Genomic DNA, 16972 nt, shown 5'->3' with positions numbered 1-16972 from the left:
ATTATTTTTATTGTCTAAAGTAAAGAAGTGTATATGGTGTTGTTGTCCTAGGATTATCAGGATCGGTGTGACAAGTTTTTCCTAGTTTTGGATGGTTTTGCTCATTTTTGCTTCTTCTGACTCCTTAGTTTCAGCTTGGGGTTGTTTCCTCCCTGAGCTGTTTCACCTAGGTGATTGATATTTAAAAGTAATAATGAAGCCCTACTGTTATGATCAAGTATGGCCATAGTATCTACTGAGCTAAGTCCTTCAGGATGTACACATTGAGCTTGATTGCTTTTATTTATTTATTCATTTTGTGTAGCTGTCCAGTGGCCATGGACGAACTGGATTTACCTGAAAGAGGGGCTGGAAATGAAAAGTACGGGATGTGGGGAGGCAAGAGAAGAATGAAGGCAAGACAAGGTTCTGATCAAGGCTGCAAGTTTAATATTCAGCCCTGTCTTTATATAGGACAAGCCCACAGATCCTATTCTTGGTTTCTGCTGGATTATGTTGCAAAGCAAAGTCAGTGGGCAGTCTGTTCTTCTAAGTTCCTGTAGGAAGTTTCATGCACAACCAAGGCAGATGACTCCACTTAGGTAGGATGACTCCACCTAGATCATTATGGTCCAAACTCTCAAGGTCTATTCAGCCTGCTCAAGGTTGGAAAAAACCTGCTCAAGGCTGAGAAGGGCACAGTTTTGTGTATCTATTTTATTTGTTTATTCAGGACATTCAATATGCTGTTATGACATACTGTTCTATAATAAGAAGTGTGTTGTAGTGTACTAAGCTAGCATATCCATCCACCCAAGGCTTTATATGTATGACATAAGTGACTAAAATCTCCCAACTTTGCATGGTTCTTAAGTGACCTGCCACGTGGCTGTATTTCCTCCTGATGCTGAATTGTTTCCATACAGCTCTGTATGACCCATCTCAGGGACCATCTTGCTTGTTAAGTTTGTCTCTTCTCTTATTGGTTATACTTGCTTAAAATAAGGTGAGCCATATACATAAATTTAAATCTTGTAGATTTAGTAGAAAAAGAAAACAGAAAAAAATAACTTTAAGTCTCTGAATAAGAATTATTTGGATAATCATTTCAAAATATACCCAATTAGTGTTGTCATGTAGTTTCCTTTTTATTTCCTCAGAGTCTAAGGTATAGTTCATGGTTCATAATGACACAGCTGTATCTCATATACTCAGCATCACATTTGCTTGTGCCCACTGTGGTCACAGCTTAGCTGGAGAGGATGGATGCCTGAAGGCTTCAACTGTGCTTATTTTTTGTGGTACTTATTCCTCATCATATCTGGTTGACTTTCAGTGTATATTTATAAACATATGCATGAATGAGTAAATGCCTATAGTGTGCTGGGAGAGTTATTAAGATGACTGATGCAAGCCATGGATAATATTAGTACCATTTATAAGGAGAACTGAGGTATATTAGCTACAGAATGGTCCCTTAGGCTAGAAGATTCTGCAGATAACAATCAAGTTATGGCAATGAGGACAGGCTTTGAAGAGGTAAATTCCCAAAGGTTTGTTGTTAGAGACTGACAAGAAAGGAAAGGAAAAGGGCTTTGTCTCTATCCAGGATCCACTTTCCACCTGAGACTTGAATCTAGAGCATTTGACAATCGGCCTTTTCACATGCATGGTTATATGGAAGGGCATCTTACATAGTAACCATGATCTAATATATAAGCGTGTGCTGTGCATGATGTGTGTGCCCTTTGATACAAACAGAAGCTGTGAGTCTCATTCAGGTTTTTACTAGTTAATAAAATTTCATTTAGTGTAGATCGTGCAATCATTATGGGCAATGATCTGGTATGATGTAATAAAATATGTAATGTTCTAGGACCTGGTGACTATCCATTTAGGTATTTTGACATCTAGACAAGGTATTTCGCACATATATAATCATAAATGTAGATGCTAATTGAAGGAATATTAAAATATAAATCTTTTGATGAATTCATTAAACCTGTATGACTCAGATGAATCTAGTAAACTGAATTTATATTATAAGTACAAATCACTTATATTTTAATATTCAATAATAAAAGAATAATTCTCAATACTGCATTTAAAAATTTAGACGCTGTGTTCCAGTATTACATATTGTTCACAGTAACAAGCACACATTACATAAAACAAAGTGAAACACTAGCCATAAGCTGGGAGAATGAACTTTAAGTCCAGAATGGTGTGTACTACCGAGATCAGGGTTGTGTTGGGATGGGATGGCAATCCAGAGAATAGAAGTTTTGTAGTTTGACGGCCATCCCAAGGATCAAATGGTGGCATTTGTCAGCGTTAGGTGTAGGGTAGAAGGGCATTTTTCTCTTCATTCATCATTGTTATTGGTGTATCAGATACACTTTATACTTTTAGAACATTTCGTTAGAGCATTCCTTTATGTATAAGCTTTGTAATTTTGAAAGTGAACATTTATGCTTAAGTGCCAAGGTATGGCCTCAGGCTGGAGAGGGTTTAGGAGAGGGAGTAGCAATGAGAGAGGGGAAGAGACCAGTTAGAATTTCTCAGGACATTGCAACAGCTGAAAGATGATTAGTTGAATGGCTACATCAACTAATGTGGGGTGGGAAGATATAATACAATAAAGACATTACATATGTCTTATGGGTTATCTATTAAGCTTTATTTAGTTCCAAGCCAGCCTTAGTTATATAAAGTGTAGCAATGGACCTGAGCCTGTGAAGCTTTCTCCTTTGCCTTTTCAGGGTGAGCCACCCAACTGGTGATGTTTCTCCACTGTAACAAGTGTGATATTCAGCTGTGTCTACAAGGGGATATACAGGAGCATTACTCGAAGAAGGGACATTTCCTTGCGTCCTTGTATCCTTGTCTTGTCTGGTGTCTTTGGCGCATTATTTTATGAAGTGTGGTTTTCCCAGCACTATTGCAGGCTCATTGCAGTGAGTTCCAAGTTCTGCATAGTGAGTGTCTCTGGTTACTCTAGAATGGAATAGTTACTCTACTCAACGAAGGGCCATTGAGCCCTTCCAGCAATCCGCAGAGGCAGTGGCTGCTCTGTTCCTAGATCTGCCATCTTCCAGTTTTCTTCACAAACGCTTCACTTGTTCAAGGCACTGCGTGCTGTGCCCTAATGGATTATACACCAGTGGGTGCAGAAGCACACTTCTTACTTCAGGATGCCAATGCCAATAAAAGTGACTTCCATACTTGATTGTCCTCAAGCTTTACCCCACGTCTTCTAAGAGAACACTGAAGTAGCTCTGGTGGGCTTACGGGATATATGTGTATATAATAGTCGCTTGCTTCTGTCATGTACTTTGTTGCTTTGGAAACAGATGCGCCTTATAGTTAGCATTAAAATTGCCCCTTTGGTTCTTAGACCTTAAGTTGGAGCTGCCTCACTCCTTATCCCTCACTTCACTTTACTAAACAATCTTAAACACTTATTATAACAGAATGTACTCTTTCCAACCAACTGGGGCTTACTATTCTTGTTGAGACTTTGAATATGTCGAAGGGAGTAGTGTTGACATCCTTCTCTTGTTTCTCATATTGTAGGAGAATTTCAATGGCTTACATGTTGAGTTTAAGCAATGCCAATTGTGGGAGTTTCCTGTGTGGCTGTTATTGTGTTGGGCTACATTCCCTTCTGCCTTTTTTTTTTTGTTGTTGTTGTTGGTTTTTTTTTGTTTGTTTGTTTGGTTGGTTTTTTTTTTTTTTTTTTTTTTTTTTTTTTTTTTTTTTTTTGGTTTTTCCGAGACAGGGTTTCTCTGTGTAGCCCTGGCTGTCCTGGAACTCACTCTGTAGACCAGGCTGGGCTCGAACTCACAAATCCGCCTGCCTCTGCCCCCCAAGTGCTGGGATTAAAGGCGTGTACCACCACCCCCGGCCCCCTTCTGCTTTTATTTTAGAGATTTTTACATATGGTTTTCAAGTGCTCTTTCTCTATCTCCAAAGGATTGCATTTTTTTTCTCTTTGTCTTTTTACTCTATATTACCCAATTTCTGATTAAGATACCTGAACTACCCTGTTATGTCAGGGACAAGTCTCACTCAATGATGGTAAATGATCCATTTATGTACAGTTGAATGTGACACCTAAACTTGTGCTGAAGATTTTCTAATTTGTTTTCATTGGGCTATTATTTATGGTAATTTTCTTAGAATGTCTGAAGGTCCTTACTGAATAAATAAGCACATGTCTTTAAATTAAGGGTAATAACGACTTCCTTGTACACTAAATCTCTTTTTACTATGGTCTTAATGCTTTTATTTATTTACTGCTCAACTCAAGTATCATCTTTTCTGACTAAATGATAATCTAAAGCCAGTTGTTTTAAAATATTTGTAGAAGTTTCCCTGTGATTTGTTAAAGCTAGGGTTTCTTCTTGATTTGTTAAAGTTTAGGATTAAGGTTAATCTCCCAGAGCTCTGGAGATGGCTCAGTAGGTCAGAGATCTTGTTGTAGAACATGAGTCATTAGGTCATTAGGGCTGGGCAGAGCTCTACAAGCTGATGCTCAGTAGAAATACCACTCAATTTCCACTTGAAATAGGATGACTTTGTGTTAGGGTCTTGACTAAAATTTAATGAGTATCCCACTTACTAGCTGAAGAATATTACAAATAGTGTGAGCTTTCTTAATAATTGCACATAAATATACTGTAAGTAAAACCTTCTATCTAAAACCCTGAAAAAGATCTCTAAACAGCAGTTAATTTTGTGTACATTTCAGCACTCCTCTAAGAAAAGTAAATTGTTATTTGTTTAGGAGAGAATATATTTCCATGCATTTCTCAGTAAAAGCTTTTTTCTACATGAAATAAAGCCCTGGAAGAGAAAGCACGCTAATCTATCTCTCCTTACCAAGTCCAGGAGCTAAATGAGTAAGCTGCACCCAGGGCTCTCCTGGTGATTTACATGCCAGACGAAGGCATGATACCTCTTCTTTAAGAGCTTGTTTCCATATAGATTTGAGGACTCTGCCTCTAAGTTAAAAATTAATGTTTTTCCTAGTTGGGCTTTCTTATTTTAAGTGACATACAACCCAATTCAAACTTGCCACAGCCAGGAAGAAAATTTACTGATTTACAGAACTCAGACTGGTGCCTGGCTTTAGCTACGGCAGTGGGAACTCAGTGTGTTCACACTTGTCTCCTTGCTTTCTTAGGGTCTTGCTCGGGGTCAAGATGGCAGACTCCATAATTCCACATCCCAAGTCTCAAGGTGCATATTCCTTATTAAGTAAAGTTTTACATTACAGCATTTAAATTTCATCCATATATATATATATTACATATTACCAATATATATTTATATATTATCTTATATATATTACATATATAGGTAAATATCAATACACCAATCATTGGTATATATTGGTACATGTATGCTCATGTATACACACACATACACACAGTATTAAACAGCTAGTGTAAGAAATAGAGAGATAGTTTTATGATTGAAACAACACATATGGCATGAAGGCCTTGCTCAAACATAAAGTTCATTAACCTTTTAGGAAGGTTATAAGACAGTTCATCATGCTTGTATAATAATAAAATAGTAAGGCCTAGTAAGAATAGCTTTCCAGTGTCTCACTCAGCCATGTTTAAGTGCATGATGCAATGAAGGCTATTAGGTCTGGGACTCTAGCTATTGCCCTTTGATAGATAATGTGTTTCCTTAAGGAATTGAGTCTAGTGTCTACTTTTCAGTGTAGATACATTTTTATCAATGCTGATTACTCTTTGATAATCCATAATATTGATATAAAAACCTATATCTGATGCTTAGTTTTCCAAGATTGGTATATTGGTATATTCTTTCTGCATTGCTATTTACTAGAAGACCTAATCAAGAAGTCCACTTTTTAAAAGAATTTATCATAAAAAAATAATATATTAGGAAGCAAGACAAATGGTTCAGCAGTTAAGAGCATTGGCTACTCTTGAAGAGGACTTGTGTTCAATTCTCAACACCCACACAGTACAGAATACCCAGGATACAATCCACAGAACTCAAGAAGGTTATTAAGCCAAAGGGCCCAGTGAGGATCCTTCAATCTAGCCTGAGAGGGAGTAGAAATCAGAAGGTAGAGGGAGAGAGGGAACTGGATGGGAGAGAGATGGGGGAGGAACAGGTATTGGGGGACCAGGAGTGAAGCCCGGACAGCCAGCAGAGTGAACGAAAATATACAACCTCAGTAGGTGGGGAGACCATCTAGAATGTACCAGAGTCCTGGAGGTGAGAGATTCTCAGGACTCATAGGGAGGGACCTTAGATGGAATGCCCAACAGTAGGGAGAGGGAACTTGTAGAATCCACCTCCAGTAGAAAGACAGGGCATCAAATGGAGGGATGGGGTTGCTCACCCAAAGTCAAAAATTCTGACCAAGAATTGTTCCGGTGTAAAAGAACATCAGGACAAAAATGGAGAAGACACTGAGTGAAAGGAGGTCTAGTGCCCTGCCCAAATTGGGACCCATCTCAAAGGGAGGCTCCAAGGCCTGACACTATTAGTAATGCTATGATGAACATATAGACAGGAACCTAGCATGGCTGCCCTCTGAGAGGTCCAACAAGCAGCTGACTGAAACAGAAGCAGATACCTACACCTAACCAATGGTCTAAAGTCAGGGACCCCTGTGGTTGAATTAGGGAAAGGCTGGAAGAAGTTGGGAGGAGGACAATCCTATAGGAAGACCAGCAGTCTCAACAAACCTGACCCCAAGATCTCTCAGACACTGAGCCACCAACCAAGCAGCATACACTAGCTGGTCTGAGACCCCTGCCACACATACAGCAGAGGACTGCCTGGTCTGGCCTCAGTGAGAGGAGATGTACCTAACCCTTGAGAGATATGAAGCCCCAGGGAATGGGAAGGCATGGCAGGGTGTGTGGGGTGCGGGATGGGGGTGGGTGGGGACATCCTCTTAGAGACAGGGGAAGAGGGGATGAGGAACTGTTGGAGGGCAGAAAGAATGAGAGGGGGATAATGACTGGACTGTTAAAAAAAAGATTAAAATAAAAAAAAAACCACTAAAGCCAAAAGTAGTAGTGATACATTTTGGTAATTTGTGTAATAAGAGGCTGATTCTGGAAGATGACATAGTCAAACAAGTAACATACTAGTGTATATAAAAACAACTTTCTTCCTGGTAAGATATGTGGACTCTTGTATTAGTTACCGTATTTACATGATAGTCATGTATGCCTGCTACAGTTTTTTTCTATTGTTACATGTATGCAACAGCAATTATCCTTATGCTTACCAACTTGTAAATATAGACAAGTATATATGTTTTCTATATAGGATTTCTGCACCAAAGGGGAAAAAAAGCACATTTTAAAATACTGTAAATGTATAGTTGTCTGTACAAGTTACACATCTTCCTCTGCATCTCCCTTCTTGGTTTATGTATATTGTCTTTCTGTCATTTTTGTATTTTTATGGTAATTTGGTGGCATACACCATAGTAATTTTGGTGATATTCCATTAGAATCAGAGTTGTATGGATTAGCTTATAATCATTGTGCTAGTCATAATTCATAGATACTGGGACCAAAATTGAATTCCAGTGTTTTCTTAAGTAACTAAAATGTCAAGATTTTTTTCTTCCTCTTCACCTCCTCCTCTTCTCTTTCTGTTTTTGTTTTTTTATATAAATACTTAGAATTACTTTAATTGTATACTTTGCAGTAAGTGAAATCATTTGTCTTCAGTTTTATTCAGCAGAGGTTTTGAAATAGCCAATTTACCTGTAATTGTGAGTGCAGTTCTATTTTACTAATATTGCTAAATGCTGTGTTAAAAACCAAAACTTCAAGATATCTTTGACATAGCAGAGTTGCTTAGATAGAAAACTTGCTCCATGGGTTTTCGTGTGTGTTAGTTTTCAGATGTTTATCAGCTTGAAGCATAGTAAATAATTGTTCAACCATTCCCAGACAATCTGCAAAAATTTTGCTGTATAAGCTAACAGACATTTTACATTAAGAACTAACTCATGCAGTAATGCTTAGGAAATTTTAAATTATGATGAATGGGCATTTTGGGACCAATTTATTGTGATTTGTCTGACTCCGCCTTTAGCATGCCTTTCCCTTCTGGTTCTGCTCTCTAGTCGTTCCCTTTATTGGTTATACGGGGTGCACATTTTTCAGATTGCCTTGTGTGAACCTCTGCCATCACTGCTATATTCTTCAAATATTTTCTTTTGAAAATAATTTTATTTATATATTTGTAAAATTTGTAAATATTTTTGTGAATAAGCCTTAAAAAAGGCAAAGAATACTTTTATGATACCTTATGGCAATCAAGTTGGTTTGAAAGTGGATGTTTTTCCCTTCAGAAGGAATATATCCACATTTCTAACTTATGTGTAATGAGGGTAGTCTGTACATTTCCTTAGTCATTATTCTAACTCAATTTCCACTTATAACATTGATAATATAGATAAATTTAGTTACTAAGTGTTTGTCTTTTCATAAACTTTCCTATACCTATTACATAAACTATGTTAGAAATACTAATTCTTCAGTCCTTTTTGATTGAAAAAATAATGGGAATTTTTGCAGTGCTGGGTGTATTGAGTTCCTTTACATTTCTTCCTTTGATGCTGCCTTTACCTGCTCATTGCAGATGAAGCTGTTGTTAGAGGACTTATATACATTTTATATACATTATATATATATACACATTATATTTTATATACATTATATACATTTGCTTCTCCATTTTCTTCCACAGCACCATGTGCTTGGATGCCTACCAAATGAAAATATACCTGTATTTTGCTTATTCTGCTTATTTTGTTTTGTATGTTTGTGTGTGATATCACTGGTGATAAAACCAGGCCCCACAAATGCTAGTTCAGCACTTTATCACAGATCTTCACCCCTGGCTCTTAAAAGGCCTTAAATGTTAAATTCAGCTGATCTTTGCTATGCTAGATAGTATGGAAATTGATATCATTATACTTGTTAATTTTTACCAATTAAACACTATTTCTTTCATTTTATATTGCTTTAGTAAATAAATTTTTACATTAAAGATCTCATATACTTGTTAATTTTGTTTATGGAGAATTACTTTTTATAGTCTGAGGGTAATTACTGATCGTTTACCATCTGTTTCTATTAATCAGTCTTTTTATACTCCCCAATCAGTGATATTTTGCTATTTTATGTTAGTTCATTTCTCCCTCTTCACTGATGATGATTTTGATATGTAGGAAATGTGCCCCCAATTCTATGAACTTCTGTTATATTCCTAGCAAAATATGAACCTGGGTTTCAGTCATTATAAAGTATTTAGGGTGGTTAATGAAACTAGCTATCTCTTTGAGTTGTTTTCATAGAAATTCTACTTTCATTTAATATTTTGTAGTAGCTTGGACTGTTCTTTTCTAAAATGTTAATTTCTCATATTTTTTTAAAAATTCTAACAAAAAGTAGAGAAAACTGTTTACTGAATTACCAGTGTCTTCATGTGTTGTGACTAGATGTAATTATTAAATTTCTAATTGTTTAAAGATCCTACTCTATAGTGTAGAAGCTCAAGCTAAAACTTAGTGTTTTACCCTCCTTAGTCTGATTTTGTTTTATATATAACAAGGATCACAGGGAAAAAAATAGACTTTGAAAGGCTTTTCTGTCTGTCCATAGAGTTTGGTAGGTATCCATTACATTCTCTCTTCCTTTGTTAACATATCAAAAGTTAGAGTTGCATGTTCTAAATCTTTTTAAATATATAGCTAAATCTTCACATTCTGTGGTGATAGGATGGTTTTAAAATGAAGAAGTAGGTCAACAAAGTAGTTTGTTTCTTCTGAAGCTCTTTCTGCCTTGGGCATTTGCTCATGTTAATGACTCAGTGTGGAAGACATTGAAACTTTGGATTAGGAAATCAGTTCAATGCTGTGAGTGGAACTTAATATGTATCTGGAGCCTGATAGACAGTGCTGTTGAGAGTAATTCAGACAGTGGCAACCTGCAGAAAGGAATAAAGACTATTAGCAGTTGGAATACAAGGTATTCATGAAATATTTTGGAAAAAAACCCAACAATCTGGCTATATTCTTGTGTGAGACATAAATAATGAGCTAATTTCTTTGGTGGAGGAAATTTCAAGACAGCATAAGTTTGGGGCTGCAGCATCTTTACTACTGATTACTCGTGTATAAATCCACAATGAAAAAGTAACCAATGTACTTAATAGCTTTTATCTTAGTAGTTGTGTAGGGCCAGAAGACAAGACATTGATCTGTTAAAGATAAAGAGATTGCTATGATGTCATGTTAAATCACAATATCTTGCAACAGTTCCTATTCCATTGGATAAGGAATAGTTCAATCTTAACTCCTAGGGCAAAGATTTTTTTTTAAAAGAAAAATAAGTAAATGAGGCCATGGCTCTCTAAATCAACATGATCAAATCTCATATGAACTCGCAGAGACCCAGGCAGCAGGCACAGTTCTGCACAATGCTGTTTACACATCTGTTATGGCTTCCAGCTTAGTGTTTTTAATGAGTTTCCTAAATGTGAGAGCGAGTGGGACTTTGTTTTTCTTGCCTTTGCTGGCGCTTTTGTCCTTCTCTATGTTTTGTCCATTTTCAATGTGTTAGTTTTTGTTTTATCTCATTTTAATTTTATTTTAAAAAGAAGTATTAAAAAGTAGAAACAAAATGGCATAAAGGCTCCTTCCTAAAAATTGATTTAATAGTTTAAAAACAGTAATCTTAACTAATATTAACATACAGTTATTAACATAATATTGATATTTGACATAATTGAAGAGAGGTTTTATAAATGGAAAGAAAGTTGAAGGAAGGTCACATACAGAAGAAAGACAAGACTGAAACATTTGTAGAAAGGTTGAGGGCCTGTGAGACTGTCCACAGAATGTTTCAGTGGAATTCCCAGAGACAGAAAGGTAAACAGGATGGACGACAAGAAGTAACTGAGTTAAGATGACTTAAATTCGTCAGAACTTGAGAGACATACTCCCTCAGCTCTGGGAAGGGTAGTTTGCTTATGCATAATTTTGATGTTCAAAACATCAGAGAAAAAAAGGAAGGTCTTCAGTGTTTACAGAGAAGGCGAAGGAGGCACAGAACCGTGAGGCGGGCTGTCTGGAAAGTGCCACTGTTCGCAGTAGGATTCCAAAGCCAGCATTTTAACGTAGAGCAACTGTCAGAAGCTGTGTCCTGCTGCCTTCATAAGCCCGAACCCAGCTTCTGAGTAAGAGGGGGAAATGTATAACAGGGTAGCACCACATCCTCTCCACCTCTGTTCAGAGGGACTGGAAAAGATGCAGAGGGTCTGTGGGTGGTTCTGTCTTCCTATGTAGAGTCTTGTAGTAACAGCAGACTTAAGGTAAATGTCATGACCCGGGGTAGTGTGGCAGTGTGCTGAGTGCCCTTTAGGATGCTCACACGACAGACTGCGCTTTGCCATCTTTACTGACATGGTTTGTATTCTTTCTGTTTGAAGCTCTCTTAAGAGCCTGTGCTGATGGAGGTGCCAACCACTTATATGACCTCACTGAAGGAGAGAGAGAAAGGTAAGCTCCAGCCCTCAGTGTCTGCATGCTCCTTGCATCTGCCACTCCTTACTTTTAATCATTCTTGGGGACTGTTTCTTTTTCTTCATCTTTGTCATAGGAAACCACCTCTGTGAGAAGGCTGAGCTGTGTAACCAGGATGCATTATTTCTCTCTTTGAGATCTCTTAGGATTAGGATCAGCCTTATTCTTCTTTTTAAATTTCTATTCTATTACTTTAAAGCCTAAGTAAGTCAAGTTATCATGTATTGAAATTTGTGAGGACTTTAAAGATTGGCTAAAATAAAACCTAAAATGTTTATTTATATTGGTACTAATACACTTTAAATGAATAAAAGCTGGACTCCTGGCAAAGAAATAGATAGTCTGATGTAGAAAATGTGAGGTTTTATGTTAGTGTTAAATAAATCTTAGTAGGACTTGCTGTTTCTTAATTACTTCTGAGTTATAGACTTTTGGGAGAGTCTATCTAATGTGTTGCTCTCTGTGTCTTCTTGGTTTCCTGATCTTTGTATGATGAGCTATTTTTCAATGAGAGAACATGTTTGATAGAAACAGATTTTCACAGTAGTTCAGATGTGAACGTGTTTGTGGCCCAACACATTTGGAAACACAAGATTTCATGGTGTAGATTTGAGTACACAGTTTGTGAAAACTCACGGCTTGTGAATGAGCTGTTCAGTCATTCTCGTATGTGTAAGCAGCTATATTGAAAGGGTTGGCATTTGAGAAATCGCCTACTTGCTTCCAAAACAAAAATAAAAATATTATGACATAACAGGCCCTGTGTGGGCATTAAACATATGTGGTTTGAAATCATGTATTTTTCTTTGTAACATCAGAATGTTTAACTTCAGCTTTCTAATACCAGAGGTGCTGTTGAGAGCAGCTGGTTGCATATCGTGGAGAAGTCGTGTTTCCTTTGAGATCAGATGCTATTGCTAATGTCTGGAGACTGGCTGCAGTTATTAAAGAGGCAATAATAGTGACAGCCTTGGACAGTTAAATTTCATTTACTCATTTACTACACAGCTTTGCAAGTTTCTCTAACAAATACCTGGCATGGACAATGTCTGAGAAACATCCAAGTTGTTTTAAAAAGTGCCTTGGCACATAGTTCAGAATAGGAAATCATGTCACAGGGCTCAGGTTATAAACTATAAATTGGGTGTTGTTTGTCTCATGCCTATAGCCTGGCTGCTACCAAGTAGTTGGCCCTTAAACACTGTTTCCCTAATGGTAGACTTCGCTCAGGAGCATGGCAGTCGAACATTACTTTCCTAATGGTAGATACAACTCAAGAACATAATTAAAAGCAGGACTTGGGAAGAATTAACTCAGCGCTTTCCACCTATACCGTGATTATGAGACCCATTTGAAATGCTTCTGATGCATTTCAGATCTTTATATTGGGTATTTTATTTTTATTTAGTTGAGCCGGCACTGGCCGCATAGATAAAAGGGAACATTTTTATTCATATTTCAAAGCAAAACATTAGTGATTTTGGAAACAAGTAACATTATTTTTGATATTATTTTAATGAATTTCAAAATAATAATCAAGTATTTCTTATCATATTATAAATATTCTTTTGTTTGTTTGGTTTTCTTGTATTGTTTTTTGAGATAGGTTCTCATGACATAGTCCTGGCTGCCCTAGAACTCACAATGCAGACCAGGCTGGCCTCAAACCCACAAGTTCTCTGCTTCCTAAGTGTTGGGATCACAGGTGTTATACCCAGCCAAATTTACAAATTATCTTATTGAAGACATTCAGAAATGTATAAATTATTCTTACAACTGTTTGTCCACACATGAAGATGTTTAGCGATGTAGTTAAAACTTATTGATTTTCAGGTTGTGGTGATGCTTGCAGTGACTTTTGTTCTGATGCCTTGAGACATGGTTGGCCTGGGGAAGGGTGGAGTTCTTAGAAGGGAAAGGAACTGCTTTGCATGGGAATTAAATCCATTGAATAAATCTCATCACTGCCAGGCCCTAACTAGTAAAACTAATTGGATACAGGTGACTACACATAATTCCTTTTAATTGTATTTTCTTTTTAACAAAAAGCCCTCATACTGAAAAACAAAATAGAATGCCAACAAGGCGCTGAGCTTTAAAAGGCCAAATTACAGATTATGGGCCGAGGCTGGCCTTTTTTTCCCCCATATTTTTATTCATTAGCAAGCACATCTACACTCTAGAGCCCTGTAGTTAGTCAACAAAAATGGATTTTTAAAGAACAGTCTCCGGTTGAAGGCAACATGAAGCATTTATGCATTTGAGGGAGAAGGGAAGTCTGAGGTGGAAGCAGGGGTTGTTGCAGTTACCTAGGGACTGCAGGGTTATCTAGGGACAGGGTAAGTGAGTCCTTCTGGACCTCTCTCCTTCTGGGTGAGAGGCAATGTCTGATGTGTTACCCATGGATGCTTGTCACTCTGCTTCTGAATATCAGTCTACAATGAAGCTAGCCTCCGCGAAGAACCTACAAAATGGGAGTGTGTCCTCAGCCTTGGCTAGGCCTGCCACGGCCCTACTCCTCAACAGAGCCACAGGAGAGAGAAGATTGAGGGAGACAGGTGAGGTAGTCAGAACACTCTGGGAGGCTCAGGAGGATGCAGTGCTATAGGCCTTCAAGAGGCCGCATTCTGGGTAGGAACTGGGTTATGAACCATGCACAGGAGAGATGGTGGACTGCAAAAGAAGCAGGAGGAAGCAATGTCTGAACACCAAGAGAAGGCATTCTACACAGCAGTGGCATGTTCTTGGGTTTGGTGCCTCTGAGGTGCACTGAGTCAAAAGACTCAGAGTGGCTGCTGACTTCAGTCATTTTCAGTTAGCAGAAATGCAATGACTAGTTATCGTGGAACCCAGGAAGTACATGGCTAAACACTAGAAATACACCTTATTAGGAGTATCTAATGTTCTCTCACTATGTACTTTTAGAATATTAGACTAGTGCTCTAAAACCCTGAAAGATAAATTTTGGTTCTCAAACAGGGTGAGATTCTAGGTAGACTTGGCTGGCCTAGATGCATTATGTAGCCCAGGCTGGCATTTCCTGCTGGCAGCCCCAGTTCTGCACTGGAACCACACCCTTCCTCAGGATCTTGATTACATTTTGTTGCCATCAGACCAGCAAACATGAGCCTTTTCCTCCAGCACACTGCTAACCTTACAGGACAGTGCTGTTGGGCACAAACACACTGTAGTGCAGCACACTGCTAACCTTACAGTACAGTACTGTTGGGCACAAACTGTAGTGCAGCACACTGCTAACCTTACAGTACAGTACTGTTGGGCACAGACACACTGTAGTGCAGCACACTGCTAACCTTACAGTACAGTACTGTTGGGCACAGACACACTGTAGTGCAGCACACTGCTAACCTTACAGTACAGTACTGTTGGGCACAGACACACTGTAGTGCAGGCCTCTGAGCTGATTTTCTTCTTCACTACCATGTCATTGTTACCACTCTGTCTGGGGCTCCTCACCTCTGATGCCTCCAGCCCTGGAAGTTTCCATTCCCCCATGCCTTTGCTGTGTCGCAGATTCGGGGAGGGGGGAACCCCAGGAGAACTCAAGAATTGCAAGGCCAGTTGTAAAGATGTAAAAGAGTCTATTTTATTAATATAAGTCGGGCTCAGATTGCAAACGTTCCTATTGTGCAGGGAGGAGTGTGACCCCAAGCCTAGAGGGCTTCATGTTTGTATACAGCATAGCTAGGGGTTCTTTGCATATTAGGGTGACAGGGGAGGCGATGAGGCAAGTCATTTTTCAAACAAGATATCATTGTTCAGGCATCAAGGTGGGTTCTTGAGACTTCCAGGAGAAACTTTTGTGACCTAAGGAGTAACTTTATGGTGCTCTCAGGAACTTGGTGTTTTCTACAACTGGCTCTAGTTATTGGTGACTCCTGATTGTTTCTCTTTTATTATCCAAATGTAGCACCTTAATTTTCCCAAGGATGTTGGCTTTTGTGTTTCTTCCCCAAGGACAGGTGCTACATGCACCTGGGAAGCGCTCAGCCCTTTATCAGTGAGAGTGCCAGCTTAGACAACATGGAGACAAGAGAGGTTGTCATTTGTCTGCTCAAGCTGCCATCTGTGGCTCCTTGGGGTGGTGTCCTTAAGGGGTGCCTATATGGAAACAGAGACAGTGATATTTCAGCACCAGACCTGGCCCTCTCAGAATGGCCAGGGAGGGAGAGGGAAGCCTTTCACTTGCAGCAGGAAGAAGCAAGAGTGGGGAAGGGGAACTTCTATGGGAAAGCACAGAGGCAAGGTGCCTGTGCACTTCGCCATCAGTGTATTTCAGATGCTTCCTGCAGTATAGTCATACAGTACTTGTAGTTCTGTGTATGACTTCAGATGCTTCCTGCAGTATAGTCATACAGTACTTGTAGTTCTGTGTATGACTTCAGATGCTTCCTGCAGTATAGTCATACAGTACTTGTAGTTCTGTGTATGACTTCAGATGCTTTCTGCAGTATAGTCATACAGTACTTGTAGTTCCGTGTATGACTTCAGATGCTTTCTGCAGTATAGTCATACAGTACTTGTAGTTCTGTGTATGACTTCAGATGCTTTCTGCAGTATAGTCATACAGTATTTGTAGTTCTGTGTATGACTTCAGATGCTTCCTGCAGTATAGTCACACAGTACTTGTAGTTCTGTGTATGACTTTCTCCACCTCAAGTCAAAGCCACTTTACCTCAGCATTTATCGGCCTTTAATCCTAAAATCAACTCACCTTCAGGTACCAGATTTTGTTTGAAAAAAAGTAAAAACGAACAAATAAGTCTTCCTATTGCAAAAGCAAAGAATGATAATCAGCATGATAATGGGTAGGAAGAAACAAAGAATAAACTTAAAAAATATCTATTACTATTGATTCTTCCCATTAAAACAATAGAGATTATTATTCACTGGCCTGCAATTACTTGTTCAAGTGCGTGTAAATGTGATGTATAAAAGTTCCCTTTTGGAATCAGTATCCCTGACCTCAAGCAATACAGAGCAATAGTGTTAAAAACTGCATGGTATTGGTACAGTGACAGACAGGAGGATCAATGGAACAGGATTGAAGATCCAGAAATGAACCCACACACCTATGGCCACTTGATCCTCGACAAAGAGGCTGAAAACATCCAATGGAAAAAAGATAGCCTTTTCAACAAATGGTGCTGGTTCAATTGGAGGTCAGCATGCAGAAGAATGCGAATTGATCCATCCTTGTCTCCTTGTACTAAGCTCAAATCCAAATGGATCAAGGACCTCCACATAAAGCCAGACACTCTGAAGCTAATAGAAAAGAAACTGGGGAAGACCCTTGAGGACATCGGTACAGGGAGAAAGTTTCTGAACAGAACACCAATAGCGTATGCTCTAAGAGCAAGAATT

General features: G+C 38.5%; 1 protein-coding gene across 3 annotated transcripts in view; it reads left to right on the top strand.

Moving 5' to 3' along the window:
• Tpk1 (thiamin pyrophosphokinase 1) overlaps positions 1-16972 on the top strand; it is a 370262-nt gene that overhangs the window by 87029 nt on the left and 266261 nt on the right. For all 3 annotated transcript variants that reach the window (XM_052173583.1, XM_052173581.1, XM_052173582.1), the window contains one exon: positions 11494-11563. In XM_052173583.1, coding sequence (XP_052029543.1) covers positions 11494-11563 — 70 coding nt within the window. The remainder of the gene's footprint in view (positions 1-11493; positions 11564-16972) is intronic.

The sequence above is a fragment of the Apodemus sylvaticus genome, chromosome 2, assembly GCF_947179515.1.
Source record: "Apodemus sylvaticus chromosome 2, mApoSyl1.1, whole genome shotgun sequence".
Lineage (NCBI taxonomy): Eukaryota > Metazoa > Chordata > Mammalia > Rodentia > Muridae > Apodemus > Apodemus sylvaticus.
The sequence above is the reverse complement of the archived record's forward strand: the minus strand, read 5'-3'. Positions and strand labels throughout refer to the sequence as shown.